The sequence below is a fragment of the Schistocerca gregaria genome, chromosome 5 (genome assembly GCF_023897955.1).
Source record: "Schistocerca gregaria isolate iqSchGreg1 chromosome 5, iqSchGreg1.2, whole genome shotgun sequence".
Taxonomy (NCBI): Eukaryota; Metazoa; Arthropoda; class Insecta; order Orthoptera; family Acrididae; genus Schistocerca; species Schistocerca gregaria.
This window is the reverse complement of record NC_064924.1, coordinates 139,426,337-139,451,711: the sequence shown is the minus strand read 5'-3', so window position 1 is coordinate 139,451,711 and position 25,375 is coordinate 139,426,337. Positions and strand designations below refer to the sequence as shown.

At 43.6% G+C, this 25,375-nt stretch overlaps 1 protein-coding gene across 7 annotated transcripts in view; it reads right to left on the bottom strand.

Moving 5' to 3' along the window:
• Positions 1-25,375, bottom strand: part of LOC126272899 (cytochrome P450 6k1-like) — a 136,907-nt gene that overhangs the window by 92,961 nt on the left and 18,571 nt on the right. For 6 of the 7 annotated variants that reach the window (XR_007549277.1, XR_007549276.1, XM_049976157.1 and 3 more), the window contains one exon: positions 12,245-12,490. Coding sequence is in view for 5 of the 7 variants with exons in the window: in XM_049976157.1 (XP_049832114.1) it covers positions 12,245-12,464 (220 nt within the window). In the remaining 2 variants the exon portion in view is untranslated. The remainder of the gene's footprint in view (positions 1-12,244; positions 12,491-25,375) is intronic. The other variant, XM_049976159.1, reaches the window with a different exon arrangement.

Genomic DNA, 25,375 nt, shown 5'->3' with positions numbered 1-25,375 from the left:
AAACACCCATGCCCGAGGCAGGATTCGAACCGGCGACCGTAGCACCCGCGCGGTCCCGGACTGAAGCGCCTATATCAGCTCGGCGACAGCGGCCGGCTTTTCTTCGAATGTTTTGGAGAGACGCAGCGGTATTACTCCTGACGTCATGGCGTGGGGAGACATCGGGTATGACCTCAGGTCAAGGTTGACAGTGACTGACGGAATTCTGACGGCGCAACGATAAGCCAAAGACATCCTGCATCCTCATGTGTTACCTCTCGTGTGACAGTATCGTTGTTATATTTTTCAAGAGGATAATGCCCTTTCACACATGGCATGTGTCTCTATGCACTGTCTGTGTGTTGTTGGCATCCCCAGATCTATCCCCGATAGAACCTAAACCACCCCAGAATGGTTGGGATATCATTCTGATAAGTGGACTCATATTGTTAAGTCATTTATAAATTTGTCTAGATATTGTAACCACATCACATATTCTAATTACATCACATGCCCTGTCAATTTGTGAAGTTCTCTTTCATGTCCTCCTCCCCTTCTGGGTGCTTCAGTCCTTTTGGCAGGCGTTTAAGTATAAAAAAATTAAAACCCAGCCCCTGTATTACACACCACGGATAAGCAGGTAGCCTATCCTTTTGTATCATCGAATAATATTGTAGTCTTACATAGAGAATAAGCATACTTCCCTTGTGAATAATATAGTAAGGCAAAAATTCATTCCAAGCATTTAAAGTTTGTGTAAATACTTTTCGTTGTTTCAAATTTATCGATGCACAGTAAAACGATGCTCTGATTGAAAAGTAACATGACTATGTGCAGTTTGACAAAATCCGTTTCGCGACGAAGATATCATTCTGACAGCAGGTAAGGACAGTATTCGCGAGACCCCTCCGTTATATAAGGGCAGCAGGCAGCAAGTACGGCATCGGTCCTTTGCGAGAGTTTTTATCGGTTGGTTCGTCAATATTCGTGGCTCGATACCCGTACGGTTCAGATTCTAAAATATTTCGTAGGTAGTTTAGAATTAGTTTACTTTCGTCCACAGCTCGAATAGTTGATTTTGTGCACCGTTGGGACGTATTAATTCGGAGATAGTATGGGACTGTTACTCATGTGTAGCTTGAAAACAGTACCTATCTGTTGGCATCAAGATCACATGCAGGTCCAGACGAATGCATGGGCAGTTGTGTTTGTCAATAAGTGAGTGACTATTTACCGATTGCTATCACTTACAAGACTTCCCGGTCCACTTATAATTCCTGCCGCGTAGCAGTTCAGTAGTTCCTATGATCTCACTAAAATTTGAGGACAATTTCAATGCTGACAGAATAAAAGAGCAACATCTTGCGTTCTAGCAGGTACATACAGGCCCATCAATACAATGCGTTCTGGGAACTTCTGTTCTGTGAATTATCGTTTGCTTCACCTTTGGCAGTGGCTTATTAATGTGAGAAATCTCAGGTTGTACCGTGGTACGTTAAACTTGATAAGTGAATTTTACTGGCGCAAGAAGAAAAGGGCATGCCCTAGGCAACAAGACTATGCCTAGCGATGCACTGCTGCATTCAAATTAACCTTCAGCACGAGGATAACTTCACCTCCTTTTCGTCAGAACGAAGATCAGTTGTTCCCTGTTGTTTTAAAAAAGAGAGAAGGGAGATTATGTTCCTCGTGTGGGAGTGATGATTACTTATGAGTACCGCATGCTTAATGTCGGTGAAATGTTTCCCTTTCGTATAGTATTGTTTTTGCTGTTACATAAAACGTGTTTTTCGTTGTTATTAATTTAATTTTTTCTGTTTTCCACATCCAAACTAAGAACATAGCTATTACCTTTAAGCCAATCGATATCTTCAGGTCTTTCTATTTCGTTCTAACAGTTTCCTTCTCTTAGGAAAGAAAACCTGTTTCCATTCTGTTAAGCACGAACGTTGTAAGAACACACTAAGCATGTGTATAGGTAATATATGAACAAACGAAAAATGCAGTTACAATTAATAATACGTCTAGTTACCGGGGGCGTCGGTAATTGCGTGGCGTCTCCAAGGCATGCTTGAAACCAGGTCTTCCGCGTATTCACGTGGAAGAGACCTCCAAATGCGTCGAACTTGCGTTGACAGCTGTTTCAAAGTGAAGACCTTTCTTCCTTGCAATTTCTTTTTGATGTAAGACCATACATATTCAGTAGCTTTAGCTTCAGCCAATTGTGAGGACCAGTGCAGCACCTGGACATCTTTTCTTCTTTTTGCAGTCGGTGCAAAGCCTGTTACAGTGCTTCAAATATTTGTCCTCCTGCAGTATCCAACGTTCATTTTTGAACCACCGTTTGGCAGCCGGCATCAAACATCTTTGATAAACCCGAAGCGTAAATTGCACTCATGTCTTTTATGGTGTATCTCAGTGAAGAATTCAAAGTAAACTAATGCTCTGTGGACATTGCATGAAGGAGAAAGGCCCCTAGTGTTCAGTTGCAAAAAACCTAACATGCTACCTTGTATGTACCATGGGTGAGTACTGCGACACCGACCACACTCTTACTTAACAGACTGTATGTCCAGTTTTGTAAATAATTTGGAGTTATGAATTTGAATGTTTTGCTCTTAAGGACCCCACACATGAGCGAGGAATCGTAGCAATCGGTCTCTCGCCTCGACACCTAATACACGAGTGATTTGCCGAGCAATTGCAATCAGTATTATAAAAGTCACTCTGTCGAGAGGTTTTGAAACGCAAAATGAACTGTTACGTTTAGCAGCAGTTGCAGTAAATTTCCGTATCCCCAAGAATACGTGCAACACAAATTTAAAATAAAGGAGAATTACAAATTATGAAACTTGTCTTGAAACGCTTTTCTTGGGAGCTGAAGGTTGCTTTACAGCATATACTACATTTTTCCTTGACGTCAAATGAATTGTGTACATTGTTCAGTGTGACAATAAAATTCGTTTTACGTTTATTACTTCATATTTCGTTTTCGGTTCTTTAGTCTTATAGTTTAAGTGCAAATATGTACACAATTTGGTCGATGTGTCTACAGAGATATCTTGCCAATAGCAGCACTGCTGATTACAATAAGTCTTATAGCCGGCCGCGGTGGTCTCGCGGTTCTAGGCACTCAGTCCGGAACCGTGCGACTGCTACGGTCGCAGGTTCGAATCCTGCCTCGGGCATGGATGTGTGTGATGTCCTTAGGTTAGTTAGGTTTAAGTAGTTCTAAGTTCTAGGGGACTGATGACCACAGCAGTTGAGTCCCATAGTGCTCAGAGCCATCTTATTACAAACTGTGTCAAGCAGAATCAGATTTTCGGAAATAAAGAGTTTTGAATGTTGTTGTTGTGGTCTTCAGTCCTGAGATTGGTATGATGCAGCTCTCCAGGCTACTCTATCCTGTGCAAGCTTCTTCACCTCCTAGTACCTACTGGAACCTACATCCTTCTGAATCTGCTTAGTGTATTCATCTCTTGGTCTCCCTCTACGATTTTTACCCCCCACGCTGCCCTCCAATACTAAATTGGTGATCCCTTGATGCCTCAGAACATGCCCTACCAACCGATCCCTTCTTCTGGTCAAGTTGTGCCACAAACTTCTCTTCTCCCCAATCCTATTCAATACTTCCTCATTAGTTATGTGACCTACCCATCTAATCTTCAGCATTCTTCTGTAGCACCACATTTCGAAATCTTCTATTCTCTTCTTGTCCAAACTATTTATCGTCCATGTTTCACTTCCATACATGGCTACACTCCATACAAATACTTTCAGAAATGACTTCCTGACACTTAAATCTATTCTCGATGTTAACAAATTTCTCTTCTTCAGAAACGCTTTCCTTGCCATTGCCATTCTACATTTTATATCCTCTCTACTTCGACCATCATCAGTTATTTTGCTCCCCAAATAGCAAAATTCCTTTACTACTTTAAGTGTCTCATTTCCTAATCTAATTCCTTCAGCATCACCCGACTTAATTCGACTACATTCCATTATCCTCGTTTTGCTTTTGTTGATGTTCATTTTATATCCTCCTTTCAAGACACTATCCATTCCGTTCAACTGCTCTTCCAAGTCCTTTGCTGTCTCTGACAGAATTACGATGTCATCGGCGAACCTCAAAATTTTTATTTCTTCTCCCTGGATTTTTAATACCTACTCCAAATTTTTCTTTTGTTTCCTTTACTGCTTGCTCAATATACAGATTGAATAACATAGGGGAGAGACTACAATCCTGTCTCACTCCCTTCCCAACCACTGCTTCCCTTTCATGTCCCTCGTCTCTTATAACTGCCATCTGGTTTCTGTACAAATTGTAAATAGCCTTTCGCTCCCTGAATATAGGTGTATAATTGATTTGTCCTTAGTATTAAAATTGAAATTTCCTCTTAACATTATAGTAGGTACGTTTATCATTCGGTTTACAAGTTAAAACTTAAATGATGCATAGGCATTATTTCATAAATAACTCTAAATCATAAGATTGTGCCCACTGCATCGAGACTATTACTATGAACTTCTCATCAGTTCTACTTCTACTCAATGAGTTTCAAAATGCTAATCACTGCAAAACCGGAGGGTGTATTTTGCTGAATTAGTTCTTACTATAAATGCCAACTCTGGCTTCCACTTCTCAGAGTAGTCTGTTGTCTCTGGATATCTACAAAGTCTAGCGTTTACTCAACTTCGGTGAAGCGAGACGAAAGAAAACTGTGCAACATCGCTTGATAAATAGAGAAGCCAGTCGCAGCCATGTTGCCCACATGCCTGCTAGTTAACCAGTCAGCCATATTGCATTAGCGAATCGCACATGATCCGACAGACTGCCTCGGATTTCCAAGCGGCAAGCGATCAGCGACCGATCGCTGCGATTTGCCTGCACACGTGCGATCAATGATGCGATCGGTCGCCCATGCGATGGATCGTTGCGATCCGGTGCTCGCTTGTGGGGCTCTGTATGCAGTATGTTTTATCAGTATTATTTTTATCAGTGTTTCTAATCCCTCTGCAGTACATACACGTTCGATAATATCTAAAGATTTTTGGTACCCAAAACGTTTCAAAATAAGAGGAGGCAGTAATAGCGATCCACCCACTTTAACCTACCACGTTCCGTGTCCGACTGGATCAAGTGAGGGTCTGCGACGGAAAGAGCGAGAAAGCTCCGTCTCCGGTAATCGGCTTCTTGGGTGGTCTCAGCCGCTACGCTACGTGCCGAATATACTTGGAGAAAGAATGATATCATTCGCCAGCGACGCTACGCGCCACTGGTAAGGGCGGTTTCCAGGAGGGTGGCCACAGTCGATTCGTTCAGCCGACGACTGTCTCTCTCTCTCTCTCCCTCTCTCTCTCTCTCTCTCTCTCTCTCTCTCTCTCTCTCTCACACACACACACACACACACAATGTGATGTCTTTTGGGACGTACGCTCAGTCCCCCCCCCCCCCCCCCCCCCCCCCCGGCACAGTTAGATGTATCTGCGTGCAGTTACAGACAGGCAGCATTGTGCGACGTGCGGAGAGAGACGAAATGTCACCCACAAGATGCGTTACGCTGGCAACTTGGGATTCAATGAAGGGGTGGTGGCTTCGAAGTGCGTGGAATGTAAGACGCTCCCACGACACACTGGCAACGACAAACTACAGAAAAACGAATGAAGCATATGGGAAAAGAGAAAGACAGACGCTTCTGGCAGATCAGTGGCGATTGGCCGTTAGAGGGAAAGAAGCTAATCATGACGATGCTAACAAAAGCAGCGGTCCTACGTAACGAATGGAAGGAAAAACGAAATTTTTGCACATATACCAAAAACGATATTTTTGGAACAATTCAACGATAAGTTGTAGGCTGCAGGACCCTTCCATCTCAGACTGAGGGAGACGCTTCGTGCCTCGGGCCGGGAAACCAGCGACCGCCGCACTCAACAGGCAGCACAGGCCAGCGACCGGCTACCTTAACGGCGTAGACCTATCAGTTTACCCGCCGCCCCACTGAATCATCAACAAGGTCGGGGCAGCCGCTCTGTAGCAGCAGCAGGATTCCTTGGGCATGTGAAGCGACGCAAAGCACTCGCATACTTTGGAACTAGTTCAAGTGCCCTCAGTATACTGGCCATTCTTATTCGCCTGTGTCATTAACTGTTTAGGAATTTATATAGAATAAATGTCACGGGGAAGATAAGTTTGGATTCTGGAGAAATGTAGGAACACGCGAGGCGATATTGACCCTGTTGTTGTTGTTGTGGTCTTCAGTCCACAGACTGGTTTGATGCAGCTGCCCATGCTACTCTTTCCTGTGCGAGTTTCTTCATCTGCCAGTACATACTGCAGCCTACATCCTTCTGAATCTGTTTAGTGTATTCATCTCTTGGTCTCCCTCTACGATTTTTATCCTCCACGCTGCCCTCCAATGCTAAATTGGTGATCCCTTGATGCCTCAGAACATGTCCTACCAACCGATCCCTTCTTCTGGTCAAGTTGTGCCACAAACTTCTCTTCTCCCCAAGCCTGTCCAATACCTCCTCAGTAGTTATGTGATCTACCCATCTAAACTTCAGCATTCTTCTGTAGCACCACATTTCGAAAGCTTCTATTCTCTTCTTGTCCAAACTATTTATCGTCCATGTTTCACTTCCATACATGGCTACACTCCATACAAATACTTTCAGAAATGACTTCCTGACACTTAAATCTATACTCGATGTACACCTTATTTCTCTTCTTCAGATACTCTTTATATTGACCCCCACGACTTCGAATAGAAGATAGGTTGAGAAAGGTAAACCTACAATTATAGCATTTGTAGACTTAGAAAAAGTTTTGACAATGTTAACTGGAATACTCTCTCTCTCAAACTCTAAAGGTGGCTGGGGTAAAATACAGGAGCGGAAGCCTATATACCATTTGTACAGGAACAAGATGGCAGTTATAAGAGTCAAGGGGCACGAAAGGGAAGCAGCTGTTGAGAAGGCAGTGATACAGGCCGGTAGCCTGTCCCCCGATCTTAATCAGTCTGTATATTGAGGAAGCAGTAAAGGAAACAAAAGAATTTTGGGTCGGAATTAAAGTCCAGGGAGATGAAATAAAAACTGTGAGGTTTTCCGATGACACTGCAATTCTATTAGAGGCACCAAAGGACTTGGAAGAGCAGTCGATCGGAATACGATGTCTTGAAAGGAAGATTATCGATGAGCTTCAACAAAAGCCCAACGACACTAATGGAATGTAATCGAATTAAATCAGGCGATGCTGAGGGATTTAGTGAAGCAAACGGAAAACTTACAGTAATAGATGAGTTTTCCTAATAGGACAGCAAAATAACTGACGATGGTTGAACTAGAGAGGATATAAAATGTAGACTGGCGGTGGCAAGGAAAGCGTTTCTGACGAAGAGCAATTTGTTAACATCGAGTCTAGATTTAATTGTCTGGAAGTCTTTTCTGAAAGTATTTGTTTGGAGTATAGCCATGCATGGACGTGCAAAATGGACGATAAACAGTTTAGATAAGAAGAGAATAGAAGCTTTTGAAATATTGTTCGACGGAAGAATGCTGAAATTAGATATCACGTAGCTAATGAGGAGGTACTGAACAGAATTCAGGATATGAGGAATTTGTGGTACAACCTGACTGAAAGAAAGGATTCTGAGGCATGAAGGGATCACCAATTTAGTACTGGAAGAAAGGGAGGGGAGGAGGGGGGTAAAAATCGTAGAGGGAAATCAAAAGACGAATACAGTAAGCAAATTCAGATGGATGTAGAATGTAGTAGTTATTCGGAAATGAAGAGGTTTGAACAGGATAGCGGAAGGCTATTTACAATTTGTAAGCATGGAGGGCTGCACCAAACCCACCTTCGAACTGAAGACAACAACAACAACAACAACAACAAATGTGATCTCTTTTACGTCTCACTACAAGTGTCACGAGAAGATTCGACTTTTGAAACTACCTGGTGCAGGACAGGGTTCCAGCAGCCATTCACCCAGGTGGGCCCTCATTTTTAAGTAATCGACAAAAAATAATTTTCGAATTTCTTGTTACTTTCTGAGCTGTTACTGTCTGACTGATGTTGTGGGACGGCACCTAGGACTGTATGTGTACCGATCTTATTATTAATACACTACTGGCCATTAAAATTGCTACACCAAGAAGAAAAGCAGATGATAAACGGGTATTCATTGGACAAATATATTATACTAGAACTGACATGTGATTACATTTTCACGCAATTTGGGTGCATAGATCCTGAGAAATCAGTACCCTAAACAACCACCTCTGACCGTAATAACGGCCTTGTTACGCCTGGGCATTGAGTCAAACAGAGCTTGGATGGCGTGTACAGGTACAGCTGCCCATGCAGCTTCAACACGATTCCACAGTTCATCAAGAGTAGTGACTGGCATATTGTGACGAGCCAGTTGCTCGGCCACCATTGACCAGACGTTTTCAATTGCTGAGAGATCTGGAGAATGTGCTGGCCAGGGCAGCAGTCGAACATTTTCTGTATCCAGAAAGGCCCGTACAGGACCTGCAACATGCGGTCGTGCATTATCCTGCTGAAATGTAGGGTTTCGCAGGGGTCGAATGAAGAGTAGAGCCACGGGTCGTAACATATCTGAAATGTAACGCCCACTGTTCAAAATGCCGTCACTGCGAACAAGAGATGACCGAGACGTCTAACCAATGGCACCACATACCATCACGCCGGGTGATACGCCCGTATGGCGATGACGAATACACGCTTCCAATGTGCGTTCACCGCGATGTCGCCAAACACCGATGCGACCATCATGATGCTGTAAACAGAACCTGGATTCATCCGAAAAAATAACGTTTTGCCATTCGTGCACCCAGTTTCGTCGTTGAGTACACCATCGCAGGCGCTCCTGTCTGTGATGCAGCGTCAAGGGTAACCGCACCCGTGGTCTCCGAGCTGATAGTCCATGCTGCTGCAAATGTCGTCGAACTGTTCGTGCAGATGTTTGTTGTCTTTCAAACGTCCCCATCTGTTGACTCAGGGATCGAGACGTAGCTGCACGATCCGTTACAGCCAGGCGGATAAGATGCCTGTCATCTCGAGTGCTAGTGATACGAGGCCGTTGGGATCCAGCACTGCGTTCCGTATTACCCTCCCGAAACCACAGATTCCATATTCTGCTAACAGTCATTGGATCTCGACCAACGCGAGCAGAAATGTCGCGATACGATAAACCGCAATCGCGATAGGCTATAATCTGGCCTTTATCAAAGACGGAAACGTGATGGTAAGCATTTCTCCTCCTTACACGAGGCATCACAACAACGTTCACCAGGTAACGCCGGTCAACTGCTGTTTGTGTATGAGAAATCGGTTGGAAAGTTTTCTCATGTCAGCACGTTGTAAGGGTCGCCACCGGCGCCAACCTTGCGTGAATGCTTTGAAAAGCTAATCATTTGCATATCACAGCATTTTCTTCCTGTCGGTTAAATCTCGCGAATGTAACACGTTATCTTCGTGGTGTAGCAATAATTAATGGCCAGTGATGTAGGTAACCTACCTAAGTTACTACGTTATGAGCTCCCAATATACCAGCTACAGTAAGGATGCGATAAGTTGTCCGCCGGCCTCAAGTATTGATCGGTAAAAGTCGGCACCGTTCGCAGCATTTAGTATCGACTGTTCTCTGTTTCCGATTGCTGCCAACCTTCACGACCCCAGAGTTGTGACAGAGAGAGTGACTGCCTGACAAAGTGTAATTGGGTTGTCTGTGTGAACCGATGATTAACTAGTTACTTACATTTGAATGCGTTGTGTAATGTGATACACAAACGTTAACTAAATATTTTAAATGTCATTTTTCTTCTACTTATTGTTTTGTACTATAACAGGCTGAATTTAATTTCGCATTCGTTGCTACAAATATTTAGCGCGATGAGGACGGCCGTCTCTGTAATATGTATTCATGAGTTTGTGGTACTTCTGATTCAGAAGTTATACAGTAGCAGCTGATCGGTACGAGCAGGGCACGCCCCTGAGTTGCCAGTACCAGCAGACAAAACAGTAGCACAGGCCGGCCGGAGTGGCCGTGCGTTTCTAGACGCTTCAGTCCGGTACCGCGCGACACCTACGGTCGCAGGTTCGAATCCTGTCTCGGGCATGGATGTGTGTGATGTCTTTAGGTTAGTTAGGTTTAAGTAGTTCTAAGTTCTAGGGGACTGATGATCTCAGATGTTAAGTCCCATAGTGCTCAGAACCATTTGAACCAACAGTAGCACATTCCCCCTCGTCATACCCTCTAATAACCCGACAGTGTTCCCGCTGCTTTCTACTCTGCCACTGCGGTAAGCGGCCTGATTCACAAGCGTCAATTACGATTAAACACATCTTAAAATATGACTGTGTCTGTAAGCTTTTCTGTTTGTTACTGAGCGGGAAAACTACCCTCTTAACGTTAGTCGGTGTGTCTGGAGTTAGGTGTTAGTTTGTACATGCTGCAGAATCACAGCACTGCTCTTGTAAACCGAAAAAAACATTGTTGCCAAAATGGCGCCGTTGCGTAATGCTAAAGCCAACGGGCTGGTATGGCGAAGGCTGTGGTTTCGTATCTTGTCATGTGCATTCCATATTGTTAATATGTTTATCGAATCCACTAGAACTCATTATTTTTATTCGATTAATTGATTTAAATACGTTCCTTTTCATTTCTAATCCTTCACTGCATCATCTCACTACTCCGCTGCTCGTGGTCTAGTGGCTATCGTTGCTGCCTCTCGATCTCGGGGTCCGGGGTTCGATTCCCGGCCCGGTTGGGGTTTTTCTCTGCTTGAGGACTGGGTATTTGCGTTCTCCTCATTATTTCATCGTCATCATTCGTGACAGTGGCAAGATCGAACTGCTACAAAACTGGATTGCGTTAAGACTGGGACTTTGTACGGGCGTTGATAACCGCGCTGTTGAGCGCCCCATAGAACCAAACATCATTATTTCTGTCATATTAAATTTCTTATTTTCTCCATTTTTTACTATTATGCTTTTTATCATTTGTAATCTTTGTCCAAGCGATTTTTAAATATTTTTAACTATCTATTTTAAGAGTTTCGAAATACTCGTCCGTTGGTTAAAAACAAAAGACAAAATAATCTAGCTAGTGTATATTGGCTGTGAAATGGTGTCAAAAATTAATAGTCGTTACAAGACGAACTTTTTAGGATGGTTATTGTCAGAGAAAAATTTAAAAAGTAAATTCTTTCGTACCTTGAACAAAATATTGAAAACGATGATTTGAATGAAAGAAGGTTTTATAAATGAAACTAATTTCAAGCAACGTGAGGAACAGAATAACGATTGCGCTAATATAGAGGAAAATACAAAATGACGGAACGGAAGAGATTAAATCGAAATAAATACGCCGCGCGGAGTGGCCGCACGGTTAGAGACACCATGTCACGAATTGCCGGAGGTTCGAGTCCTCCCTCGGGCATGGGTATGTGTGTGTTGTTCTTAGCACAAGTTAGTTTAAGTAGTGTGTAAATCTAAGGACTTATGACCTCAGCAGTTTGGTCACACACGTTTGCACATTTCAATTAAATACACGACTTAATAAAAAGAAAATCACATAGACAAAAGTTCCAAAGGAAAAGAGAATACAAGGTAGTAAAAAGTGAGAGCAGGTAAAAAAATTAATACGAAGACTAAAATTATCTAGAAAAGGATTACCAATGATACAGATTATATTTAAAGCAATTATGTCAATGAAAGTAATGATTGAAGTCGTTTTGATGAAGATAGAAAACAGGGAATATACATTGCAGCAATTCCAAGGCACAACGATGGACTTACGAGCCTGTGAACTTAACCGCCAACAAAGGTGTTGTGATAGACGCACTATTCTGAATGCTCTAGTCAGTCACAAGAAATTCAGAAATTACCTTTTTTCGTTTATTTTCAAGTGAGGGCTCATCTTTTGAGAGACTGCAGCGTGTGGAACATGCGACCCTAACCTATACCAGAACGTGGTGGTTTCAAAACATCGATCCCACAGTTGGGGGCATCTCCATGTCACTTGAAACCGCGATAAAAATGCTGATCTAGCGTTAAGCGTAGCTGTCGCACCATCGGTTTGAAGTGATACGAGAGGACAGCGAGATTAAAGCAAGCATAGGACAGTTTTGAGGTCAGTATTATCCCCTGCTGGTAACAGCTACCATTACAACACATTGGAAATTGAACATCGGATGACGGACCTTTATTTCTGTCAAGGTGTGTGGAGGGCCTTACCTGGTGCCATATTGTAAATGTCCCACAAGAAGAGGCCGAGGGACTTTTGGCCCATGGCGACGGGTCGGAAGTTGCCGAAGGGCACCTCCGGCTTCACGAAGGGCGCGCCCTTGCGCTGCCAGTGGCGCTGGCAGCGGGACATCCACGCGTAGAGCGCCAGCGCTGCTGCTGACACCACCACCACCAGCTCCGCCAACCACGAGTCCAGCAGCACGGCCATCGCTCAGCTCTCACAACACGACTCAACTGAAAAGGCAATAAAATGACACTGATAAATGCACGGCGCCTGCTTTCTGGTGCAACAAACCTTACTTTACACCAGCTGTATGACCACGCGCACACATACACATACGTCACTGTCTCATTCTGCACTGTTTTACACCGTGCGACTCCACAGGGGACATTAAATTTTGTGTGTAGTACACAGCCCTTTGGAATCATCTTTAGCCCTGGGACCATCTGGCAACATCACTGGCTCATCTGCGATCTGGTTGACGCACTGAACAACATAGTTGTAAAGTATTTCAAGTTAACTAAACACTGGAAAGAAATACCATCAGCCGGCCGCGGTGGTCTCGCGGTTCTAGGCGCGCAGTCCGGAACCGTGCGACTGCTACGGTCGCAGGTTCGAATCCTGCCTCGGGCATGGATGTGTGTGATGTCCTTAGGTTAGTTAGGTTTAAGTAGTTCTAAGTTCTAGGGGACTAATGACCACAGCAGTTGAGTCCCATAGTGCTCAGAGCCATTTTTTTTGAAATACCATCGAGTCGTTTTCAAACATTTTTGCATGTCATGCCTTTTCATACCTTCTACCATCCCCAAGGGAAGTAGGAAAGGAATACCTTATTGAAACTTCCTGGCACATTGAAGCTGTGTGCCGGACCGAGACCGGAACTCAGGTCCTTTGCCTTTCGTGCGCAAGTGCTGTACCATCTAAGCTACCCAAGCACGACTCACTCCCCGTCCTCACAGGTCTACTTTTGCCAGTATCTCGTCTCCTACCATCCAAACTTTACAGAAGCTCTCCTGCGAACCTTGCAGAACTAGCACTCCTGAAAGAAAGGTTATTGTGGAGATATGGCTTAGCCACAGCCTGGGGGATGTTTCCAGAATGAGATTTTCGCTCTGCAGCGGAGTGTGCGCTGATATGAAACTTCCTGGCAGAGTAAAACTGTGTGCCGGGTCTTCATATCAGCGCACCCTGTAAAGAAAATTTTCGTGGGAAGCATAGCCCCCACGCCCTGTGAAGCGTTTATACAAATAATAAATCATGTATATATTTGTATAATTTGGTCGATAGTGATCCAGGCATTCCAGAGTTATGCTTTCATATTACCCCTTCTCACCTTAACTTTCAGTTGTAACGGTGCTAGTAGTTACAGAGGTACCATGGCACATCATTATCTTTTCGCTGCCACCCGTCCAGTCCACCTCTAAGGATGAAACGTCATCAGCTTTGCAACGGTGATCCTAATGACCTCAAAATCATTTGGTCGTTATCGAATATTTTTACATGTCACATGTCATGCGGCCATTTTTGTCAAAACTGCCTTATAGCTTTCTAATAATTCCATTAAAATTAGTAAAAAAGCAGCCTCTATCTCACGGTCATTAATTATGAATATGACTGGTTTCCTCGTCCACTAGTACGCCATCTTCAGATAATGTACCATCCGGCAGACATTGAGGACGCTTGGGACAGCTTTGCTGACCCAGTCGCAAAACTGCAGCTGTTTCAAGCCTCATCATTGTCACCTGGATGCATTACCTGAAGATGGCGTGTTTCTAGACGACGAAACGAATCATTTTTAATAAAAATGGTTCAAATGGCTCTAAGCTCTATGGGACTTAACATCTGAGGCCATCATTCCCCTAGACTTAGAACTACGTAAAGGTAACCAACCTAAGGACATCACACATTTCCGTGCCCGAGGCAGGATTCGAACCTGCGACCGTAGCAGCTGCGCCGTTCCGAACTGAAGTGCCTAGAACCTATTTTTAATAAATGATTGTCCGATGGGGACTGTTTTTTACAAAAGTTACTTAACTGACAGATCGCTGTTTACCAATAATATTTTCTAAATTTATGGAAACTTCATTCAATCGATAAACGCGTCTCATCTATATTAATTCCCAAATAGAAATGAGAGTACATGTGAAGATAAAGTTAACGTCAGTGACTGCCATATCTAACTACTGAAATCTAACATTAATTTCGTGTTCTGCAGGATTGTTTAGAGGAGTGGTTGGGAATCCTACTGAATGTCAGTCGTGCTGACAATAGCAGAATAAGGGAGGGAGAAAACGCATCAGACCACTATGGGCCCCTGTTCTTTTCAAAAGACATGTGTCAGCAGTGCAGAGGGAGGAGGAGAAGCTAGGCAGAACCAGAGGAACTGCTATACTGTACTGCGAGTGAGCTGAGCTCCGCAGAACAGGCGTCCTAAACGATGGAAATCTATTGGGTGATGTTTGTCACGTGACATGTCCACTGGCGTCAGGGAGGTACGTCACGAGCTAAAAGCACCAGGGCGTGCTGTACCGTACTGTAATACACCTTGCAGGAAGCCTCTGTTCCGGGAACCGCTGGCCACGGAACAGTTCCAAGATCAGGTCTGTAAGGTGCAGAGTCATGAGACCGTCCGACGCTTTTGCGGTTCAAAGAGCGGCACACACAACCTTAAGGTGGAGTCAAGATAATCGAAGTGTTGTTCATTCTGCTAAGAAACAGCAAGAGCATTTTTTTATTTTTATTTATTTATTTTTTTCATCAGTCTTCTGACTGGTTTGATGCAGCCCGCCGCGAATTCCTCTCTTGTGCCAATCTCTTCATCTGAGCGTAGCACTTGCAACCTGCGTCCTCAGTTATTTGCTTGATTTATACCAATCTCTGTCTTCCTCTGCAGCTTTTGCTCTCTACAGTTCCCTCTAGTACCATGCAACTCATTCCGTCATGCCTTAACAGATGTCCTATCATCCTGTCCCTTCTCCTTATCAGTGTTTTCCACATATTCCTTTCCTCTCCGATTCTGCGTAGAACCTCCTCATTCCTTACCTTATCAGACCACCTAACTTACAACATTAGTCTGTAGCACCACATCTCAAATGCTTAGATTCTCTTCTGTTCCGGTTTTTCCTCAGTCCATGTTTCACTACCATACAATGCTGTACTCCAGACGCACATTCTCAGAAATTTCTACCTTAAATTAAGCCCGATATTTGATATTAGTAGACTTCTCTTGATCAGTAATGCCTTCCCTTGCCATAGCTATTCCGCTTTTGATGTTGTCCTTGCTCCGTCCGTCATTGGTTGTTTTACTGCCTCGGTAGAAGAATTCCTTAACTTCATCTATTTCGCGACCATCAATTCTCATGTTAAGTTTACCGCTGTTCTCATTTCTACTACTTCTCATTACCTTCGTCTTTCTTCGATTTACTCTCAATCCATAGTATGTACTCATTAGACTGTTCATTCCGTTCAGCAGATCATGTAATTCTTCTTCACTTTCACTCAGGATAGCAATGTCGTGAGCGAATCTTATCATTGATATCCTTTCACCTTTATTTTAATTCCACTCCTGAACCTTTCTTTTATTTCCATCATTGCTTCCTCAATGCACAATTTGAACAGTGGGGGCGAAAGGCTACATCCTTGTCTTACATTCTTTTTTATACGAGAACTTGGTCGTCCACTCTTATTATTCCCTGTTGGCTTTTGTACATATTGTATATGACCTGCTTCTCACTATAGCTTACCAATACATATTTCAGAATTTCATATATCTTGCACCATTTTATACTGTCGAGTGCTTTTTCCAGGTCGACCTATCCTATGAACCTCTCTTGATTTTTCTTTAGTCTTGCTTCCATTATTAACCGCAACGTCAATATTGCCTCTGTCGTGTCTTTATTTTTCCTAAAGTCAAACTGATCGTCACCTAGCGCATCCACAATTTTCTCTTCCATTCTTCTGTACATTATTCTTGTAAGCAACTCAAATCCATGAGCTGTTAAGCTGATTGTACGATAATTCTCGCACTTGTCAGCTCTTGCCGTCTGCGGAATTGTGTGGATGATGCTTTTCCGAAAGTCAGATGGTATGTCGCCAGACTCATATATTCTACACACCAACGTGAATAGTCGTTTTGTTGCCGCTTCCCCCAATGATTTTAAAAATTCTGATGGAATGTTATCTAACCCTTCTTCCTTTTCTGACCTTACGTCCTCCAAAGCTCTTTTACATTTTGATTCAAATAGTAGATCCCCTATCTCTTCTAAATCGACACTTGTTTCTTCAGAAAAATCTCCCTCCTCATAGAGGCTTTCAATGTATTCTTTCCGCCTATCCGCTCTATCCTCTGCATTTAACAGTGGAATTCCCGTTGCACTCTTAATGATACCACCCTTGCTTTTAGTGTCCCCGAAGGCTGTTTTGACTTTCCGGTATGGTGAGCCTGTCTTTCCGACAATCATTTCTTTTCGATGTCTTCACATTTTTCCTGCAGCCATTTCGTCTTAGCTTCCCTGCACTTCCTATTTATTTCATTCCTCAGCGACTTGTATTTCTCTATTCCTGAGTTCCCCGGAACATTTTCGTACTTCCTCCTTTCATCAATCAACTGAAGTATTTCTTCTGTTACCCATGGTTTCTTCACAGCTACAACCTTTGTACCTATGTTTTCCTTCCCAACTTCTGTGATGGCCCTTTTTAGAGCTGTCCATTCCTCTTTCAACTGTACTGCGTAATGAGCTATTCCTTATTGCCAGATCTATAGTCGTTAAGAACTTCAAGCGCATCTCGTCATTCCTTAGTACTTCCGGTACTTCCGTATCCCACTTCTTTGCGTATTGATTCTTCCCGACTGTCTTAAACTTCAGCCTACTATTCATCACTACTATATTGTGATCTGAGTCTACATCTGCTCCTGGATACGCCTTACAATCCAGTATCTGATTTCGGAATCTCTATCTGACCATGATGTAATCTAACTGAAATATTCCCCGTATCGCCCGGCCTTTTTCAAGTATACCTCCTTCTCTTGTGTTTCTTGAACAGGATATTCGCTATTAGCTGAAACTTGTTACAGGATTCAATTAGTCTTTCTCCTATCTCACTCGTTCTCTTAAGCCCATATTCTCCCGTAACCTTTTCTCCTACTTGTTCCCCTACATCTGCATTAGAGTCCCCCATGACAATTAGATTTTCATCCCCTTTTACATACTACCTGTATATTACGCTTTCAATAACCTCATACTGGTTTTCTGTCTCTTCATCTTCAGCTTGCGACGTCGGCATGTATATCTGAACTATTGTTGTCGGTGTTGGTTTGCTGTCGATTCCGATAAGAACAACCCTGTCGCTGAACTGTTCGCAGTAACGCACTCTCTGCCCTACCTTCCTATTCATAACGAATCCTACTCCAGTTATACCATTTTCTGCTGCTGTTGATATTACCCGATACTCATCTGACCAGAAACCCTTGTCTTCATACCACTTCAATTCGCTGACCCACACTATATCTAGATTGAGCCTTTGCATTTCCCTTTTCAGATTTTCTAGCTTCCCTACCGCATTATAGCTTCTGACATCCCACGCCCCGACTCGTAGAACGTTATCCTTTTGCTGTTTATTCAATCTTTTTCTCATGGTAACCTTCCCTTTGGCAGTCCGCTCCCGAAGATCCGAATGGGGGACTATTCCAGAATCTTTTGCCAATGGAGAGATCATCATGACACTTCTTCAATTACAGGTCACATGTCCTGAGGATACACGTGACGCCGGCCGGAGCGGCCGTGCGCTTCTAGGCGCTACAGTCTGGAACCGAGCGACCGCTACGGTCGCAGGTTCGAATCCTGCCTCGGGAATGGATGTATATGATGTCCTTATGTTAGTTACCCCCCATGAACCATGGACCTTGTCGTTGGTGGGGAGGCTTGCGTGCCTCAGCGATACAGATAGCCGTACCGTAGGTACAACCACAACGGAGGGGTGTCTGTTGAGAGGCCAGACAAACGTGTGGTTTCTGAAGAGGGGCAGCAGCCTTTTCAGTAGTTGCAGGGGCAACAGTCTGGATGATTGACTCATCTGGCCTTGTAACAATAACCAAAACGGCCTTGCTGTGCTGGTACTGCGAACGGCTGAAAGCAAGGGGAAACTACGGCCGTAATTTTTGCCGAGGGCATGCAGCTTTACTGTATTATTAAATGATGATGGCGTCCTCTTGGGTAAAATATTCCGGAGGTAAAATAGTCCCCCATTCGGATCTCCGGGCGGGGACTACTAAAGAAGATGCCGATATCAGGAGAAAGAAAACTGGCGTTCTACAGATCGTAGCGTGGAATGTCAGATCACTTAATAGGACAGGTAGGTTAGAAAATTTAAAAAGGGAAATGGATATGTTAAAGTTAGATATAGTGGGAATTAGTGAAGTTCGGTGGCAGGAGGAACAAGACCTATGGTCAGGTGACTACAGGGTTATAAACACAAAATCAAATAGGGGCAATGCAGGAGTAGGTTTAATAATGAATAAGAAAATATGAATGCGGGTAAGCTACTACAAACAGCATAGTGAACGCATTATTGTGGCCAAGATAGATACGAAGCCCACACCTACTACAGTAGTACAAGTTTATATACCAACTAGCTCTACAGATGACAAAGAATTGAAGAAATGTATGACGAAATAAAAGAAATTATTCAGATAGTGAAGGGAGACGAAAATTTAATAGTCATGGGTGACTGGAATTCGAGTGTAGGAAAAGGGAGAGAAGGAATCGTAGTAGGTGAATATGGATTGGGGGTAAGAAATGAAAGAGGAAGCCGCCTGGTAGAATTTTGCACAGAGCACAACTTAATCATAGCTAACACTTGGTTTCAGAATCATGAAAGGAGGTTGTATACATGGAAGAACCCTGGATATACTAAAAGGTATCAGATAGATTATATAATGGTAAGACAGAGATTTAGGAACCAGGTTTTAAATTGTAAGACATTTCCAGGGGCAGATGTGGACTCTGACCACAATCTATTGGTTATGAACTGTAGATTAAAACTGAAGATACTGCTAAAAGGTGGGAATTTAAGGAGATGGGACCTGGATAAACTGAAAGAACCAGGGGTTGTACAGAGTTTCAGGGAGAGCATAAGGGAATAATTGACAGAAATGGGTGAAAGAAATACAGTAGAAGAAGAATGGGTAGCTTTGAGGGATGAAGTAGTGAAGGCATCAGAGGATCAAGTTGGTAAAAAGATGAGGGCTAGTAGAAATCCTTGGTAAACAGAAGAAATATTGATTTTAATTGATGAAAGGAGAAAATATAAAAATGCAGTAAATGAAGCAGGCAAAAAGGAATACAAACGTCTCAAAAATGAGATCGACAGGAAGTGCAAAGTGGCTACGCAGAGGTGGCTAGAGGACAAATGTAAGGATGTAGAGGCTTATCTCACTAGGGGTAAGATAGATACTGCCTACAGGAAAATTAAAGAGACCTTTGGAGAGAAGAGGACCACTTGTATGAATATCAAGAGCTCAGATGGAAAACCAGTTCTAAGCAAAGAAGGGAAAGCAGAAAGGTGGAAGGAGTATATAGATGGTCTATACAAGGGTGATGTACTTGAGGACAATATTATGGAAATGGAAGACGAGGTAGATGAAGATGAAATGGGAGATACGATACTGCGTGAAGAGTATGACAGAGCACTGAAAGACCTGAGTCGAAACAAGGCCCCCGGAGTAGACAACATTCCACTGGAACTACTGACGGCCTTGGGAGAGCCAGTCCTGACAAAACTGTACCATCTGGTGAGCAAGATGTGTGAAACAGGCGAAATACCCTCAGACTTCAAGAAGAATATAATAATTCCAATCCCAAAGAAAGCAGGTGTTGACAGATGTGAAAATTACCGAACTATCAGTTTAATAAGCCACAGCTGCAAAATACTAACACGAATTCTTTACAGACGAATGGAAAAACTAGTAGAAGCCGACCTCGGGGAAGATCAGTTTGGATTCCGTAGAAATACTGGAACACGTGAGGCAATACTGACCTTACGACTTACCTTAGAAGAAACATTAAGGAAAGGCAAACCTACGTTTCTAGCATTTGTGGACTTAGAGAAAGCTTTTAACAATGTTGACTGGAATACTCTCTTTCAAATTCTAAAGGTGGCAGGGGTAAAATACAGGGAGAGAAAGGCTATTTACAATTTGTACAGAAATCAGATGGCAGTTACAAGAGTCGAGGGACATAAACGGGAAGCAGTGGTTGGGAAGGGAGTAAGACAGGTTTGCAGCCTCTCCCCGATGTTATTCAATCTGTATACTGAGCAAGCAGTAAAGGAAACAAAAGAAAAATTCGGAGTAGGTATTAAAATCCATGGAGAAGAAATAAAAACTTTGAGGTTCGCCGATGACATTGTAATTCTGTCAGAGACAGCAAAGGACTTGGAAGAGCAGTTAAACGGAATGGACAGTGTCTTGAGAGGAGGATATAAGATGAACATCAACAAAAGCAAAACGAGAATAATGGAATGTAGTCGAATTAAGTCGGGTGATGCTGAGGGAATTAGATTAGGAAATGAGACACTTAAAGTAGTAAAGGAGTTTTGCTATTTGGGGAGCAAAATAACTGATGATGGTCGAAGTAGAGAGGATATAAAATGTAGACGCAATGGCAAGGAAAGCGTTTCTGACGAAGAGAAATTTGTCAACATCGAGTATAGATTTAAGTGTCAGAAAGTCATTTCTGAAAGTATTTGTATGGAGTATAGCCATGTATGGAAGTGAAACATGGACGATAAATAGTTTGGACAAGAAGAGAATAGATGCTTTCTAAATGTGGTGCTACAGAAGAATGCTGAAGATTAGATGGGTAGATCGCATAACTAATGTGGAAGTATTGAATAGGATTGGGGAGAAGAGAAGTTTGTGGCACAATTTGACCAGAATAAGGGATCGGTTGGTAGGACATGTTCTGAGGCATCAAGGGATCACCAATTTAGTATTGGAGGGCAGCGTGGAGGGTAAAAATCGTAGAGGGAGACCAAGAGATGAATACACCAAGCAGATTCAGAAGGATGTAGGTTGCAGTAGGTACTGGGAGATGAAGCAGCTTGCACAAGATAGGGTAGCATGGAGAGCTGCATCAAACCAGTCTCAGGACTAAAGACAACAACAACAACAACAAGGTTAGTTAGGTTTAATTAGCTCTAAGTTCTAGGCGACTGATGCCGTCAGAAGTTAAGCCGCATAATGCTCAGAGCCATTTGAACCATTTGATACACGTTACATGTCTTTAGTACAGTGGTTTCCATTGCCTTCTGCATCCTCATGCCGTTGATCATTGCCGATTCTTCAGCTATTAGGGGCAGTTTCCCACTCCTAGGACAAGGGAGTGCCCTGAACTTCTGTCCGCTCCTCCACTCTCTTTGACAATGCCGTTGGCAGAATGAGAGAGATTTCTTTTGCCAAAAGTCTTCGGCCGCCAATGCTGATTATTAATCCAAATTTAAGCAGCGGTGGGATTCGAACACGGGACCGAAGCGTTTTGATTATGAATCAAAGACGCTACCCCTCTTTTTTTTAATCTTTTTCAATACTGTTCGTTGAAATTTTTCAGGGTGGACGTCTGATGACACCGTTCATGTTGTTTCGTTGATCCATTCGCTCACCCTCTGACCGAACACGCTGATCTACCGTGCCGGCACCCCTAGACCACGGTGCTAACGCAGGCTAAGACAAATAAATTCTGGAATGGCAGAAAGGTACTCACCTTGGCTGAAACAGGGAGCAGGACAGATGGTGGGAGTCAGAGGTGTCCTGCCTCTCAGCTCCATCGCTAAACGCCCCTCTCCACCTCCCCCTCCTCCACCCCCCCACTGATTCGTTAATGTGTTAAAATCGATTGTGGGAGGGAGTCTGCTGCCTTATCAGAACGTATCTGATTGTTCGGCACTTGAGAGATTCGCTGTCGTTGCTCATCAAAATCGTGTACAGTGCTCGCTCTCAGAAAGAAAGGGTAAAAACTCAGCTTCTCGCTGGGAGAACTCAGTAGAATAACTTGCAATCGAGTTTCGTCAGGGGACGAGTCAGCCGACGAACGGACTTGAACTCATACCTAGGAATGAGAGTGGCTTTAGGTGCAGGACAGATGACTCGGAATTTTGTAGCGACTACGGCAGCCACTCGCTGGTAACGCTAACAAGGGAACCGTACGTACTTGCCCTCCCCGATTTAATTCATATTGATAGGCTGTGTAGATGATGGCTGGGACTTCAACATATGTAAACAGTTAGGCGTAACTGTCAACTGTTTTCGAGAAAATCGAGTTTAAAACTTTTCATCCTGACTATATACACTGATAAGCGGAAACATTATGACCAGTGCCCAGCGTGACGTTGGATGCCGCCTGGTGGCGTTGCGGGCACGTGACAAGGTAACAAAAGAATGTAAGCGAAGCAGACACGGACGGAGAATCACGCTAATGAAGATATGAGCTGTAAATGGGGAAACCCGTTGAGGTAAGCGAATTTGACAAAGTACAAATTAATATCATTACGTAGAGCCTGTGAACGAGTATCTCGAAAACCACGAAACTGGTCGAATGTTTACGTGCTGGTGTCATGAGCATCTACGGAAAGAGGTGGAAGGACAGTGAAACTACCACTAGGAGCTAAATGGTTGGACATCCACCACTCCTCACAGAGCATAGATTTGGGAGGCTTGCTTGCTCTGTAAAGTAGGATCTGAGACATCTCTGCCGAAAGAGCACAATGCTGGTGCAAGCACGTGTTTTGAAGCACACCAGTACATTGTTGAGCATGCAGCTCCACAGCAGACCACCCCTACGTGTTCACATGTTGACCCAGCGACATCGACAGTTACGATTGCAGTGGGCTCGTGACCATCGGGATTTGACTGTGGAGCAATGGAAAGGTTTCAGCTCTTCGGGTGAATCACATCTTTGGGACACTTGGTCGATAGTCGTGTCCACAAACTCCGTCATCGAGATTAATGGCAGCTCGAAACGTGCAGCGCGCCACAGACGCGGGGTCGTGGAAGCGGTATTGCGCTACGGTAGGTATTATCTGCGCTTGCATGGGACCTATCATGCTTGATGTCTCCCCGACGGCGATGTCATTTTTCGGCATCATAACTGTCTGTGTCTCGGAGCCAGAACTGTACTGCAGTCGTTTGAGAAGCATTATAGTGAACTGTCTCGGCAACCAGCTGCGCCTTCGCAACCCATCTGAGTCGCAATCGGGCGCCATCACCACGTACGCAAATCAGCGGCCCGTTATTTACACGTTACGTGACCAGTGCGTAGACATAATGCCACATACCTCCTCAAACCTACTAACAAACTGTCGCAGCCCTAATATGCAGAATCAGTGGTGTACTTCGTTCCAAAGACGGACAAACAAGCTATTAATCATGTGGTCACAACGTTACTGCACATCAGTGTTCACTAACGTATGGACGCTAGCAGCCAAGGAATTCGTAGCCACCCGAGTAAGCGCTTGGTGTATGACATCCAAGACTGGATGAATGTCACTCCCGCTATTGTTTTTTATTATGATTGTGGAAATTATCCGTAGCTAAGGAATCATTTATTATTAAAATAATCATAACGTTGAAAATTTGGGTTTTTCTGTAACATTTTCGAAGTAATCCTGTAGGTACGTTTCATACCACGAAGAGCCCATTTTTCTGGTACAAGTATGGGTATGGTACGACTCACATTTTACCGGTAATCCTGCAGTTTTGACCTGCCAGAGAGAGCTGCAAGTGTAAAAACAACTTTCAGTTGGTGGAGAAAGAGAACAGCGCACCAAGAATACTTCATTCGTGTGTTAGTCCCTGAGGTAGTTACATGTCAACGCTCCAACATGTGTAATTTTACGAGTTGATATCCCTGGTGGTGGCGGTGGTGGTTAGTGTTTAACGTCCCGTCGACAATGAGGTCATTAGAGACGGAGCGCAAGCTCGGGTTAGGGAAGGATGGGGAAGGAAATCGGCCGTGCCCTATCAAAGGAACCATCCCGGCATTTGCCTGAAGCGATTTAGGGAAATCACGGAAAACCTAAATCAGGATGGCCGGAGACGGGATTGAACCGTCGTCCTCTCGAATGCGAGTCCAGTGTGCTAACCACTGCGCCACCTCGCTCGGTTGATATCCCTGGTACTTCTACAGCAAGAGAACGCCATCTTGATTGTGAAGCCGTATCGCTTTACAGTGAAGTTTGAAAAGTATGATTAAAGACGTCACTTGTGTACAGTTAGTAGCTCCTTCTCCATAACAATTCCATTGCTTCGAAACTTTCTACATTAATAACACAAGAACCCATGGAAATTGGAGAACAAATACTCGTATTTTGCAGAATTTTCGAAATGCTAGCGGAGGAACAACTCGTGGTACAAGACGAACTAATTTCCCACCAAGACACTGGTAAAGAGGTTGTTTGAAGGAACTGAAGAAGTCGCTTCATCTTCGTCAGATGATTACGAGACCGAAGACAAGCAATCGAAAATGAACAGCGATTACCTTTCGCAGTAATACAAGATTAAGGTCACCAATCTACTGAGGAGCGTTTAGGGTGGAGTTTGGCCACTCCCAGTTGAAGGGGACCTCCACTCTTCAAATGCATGAGAGGCTTGACAGGGTGGAAAGAACATATGAAATAAGGTGGAACAAGGATGAACAACTTAAAACAATTGATTCGTTTAGCAGAAGCTCGAGAATTTAATCAGCAGGTGTCGACGAGAAACCTGCAGCAATGGGCTTTTGCTGTTGCTACACAATTTCCTGATTTAAATTTTGAAACTTCTGACTTTTGGTTAGTGCTCTTCAAACGAATAAATCGTATTCGTAAGAGAAAAATCACAAGATTTGTATCCGAGAGAGAAAGTGTTTCATCGCAGCAAGTCGTTTATGCACCAGCAAATATCCGAATGCAGACTGGAGCCCTAATACCAAAATACAACAAGGATTTTGTTATTAACTATGATCAAGCAGGTATTGCACATAAAACTATCTGATTTATTGACATTGGTTGCAATTTTGTTTTTATAAACCATACGATTGCGATTTTATTTTCATAGACCATACGATGCTAGTTTGTGAATCTTTGTT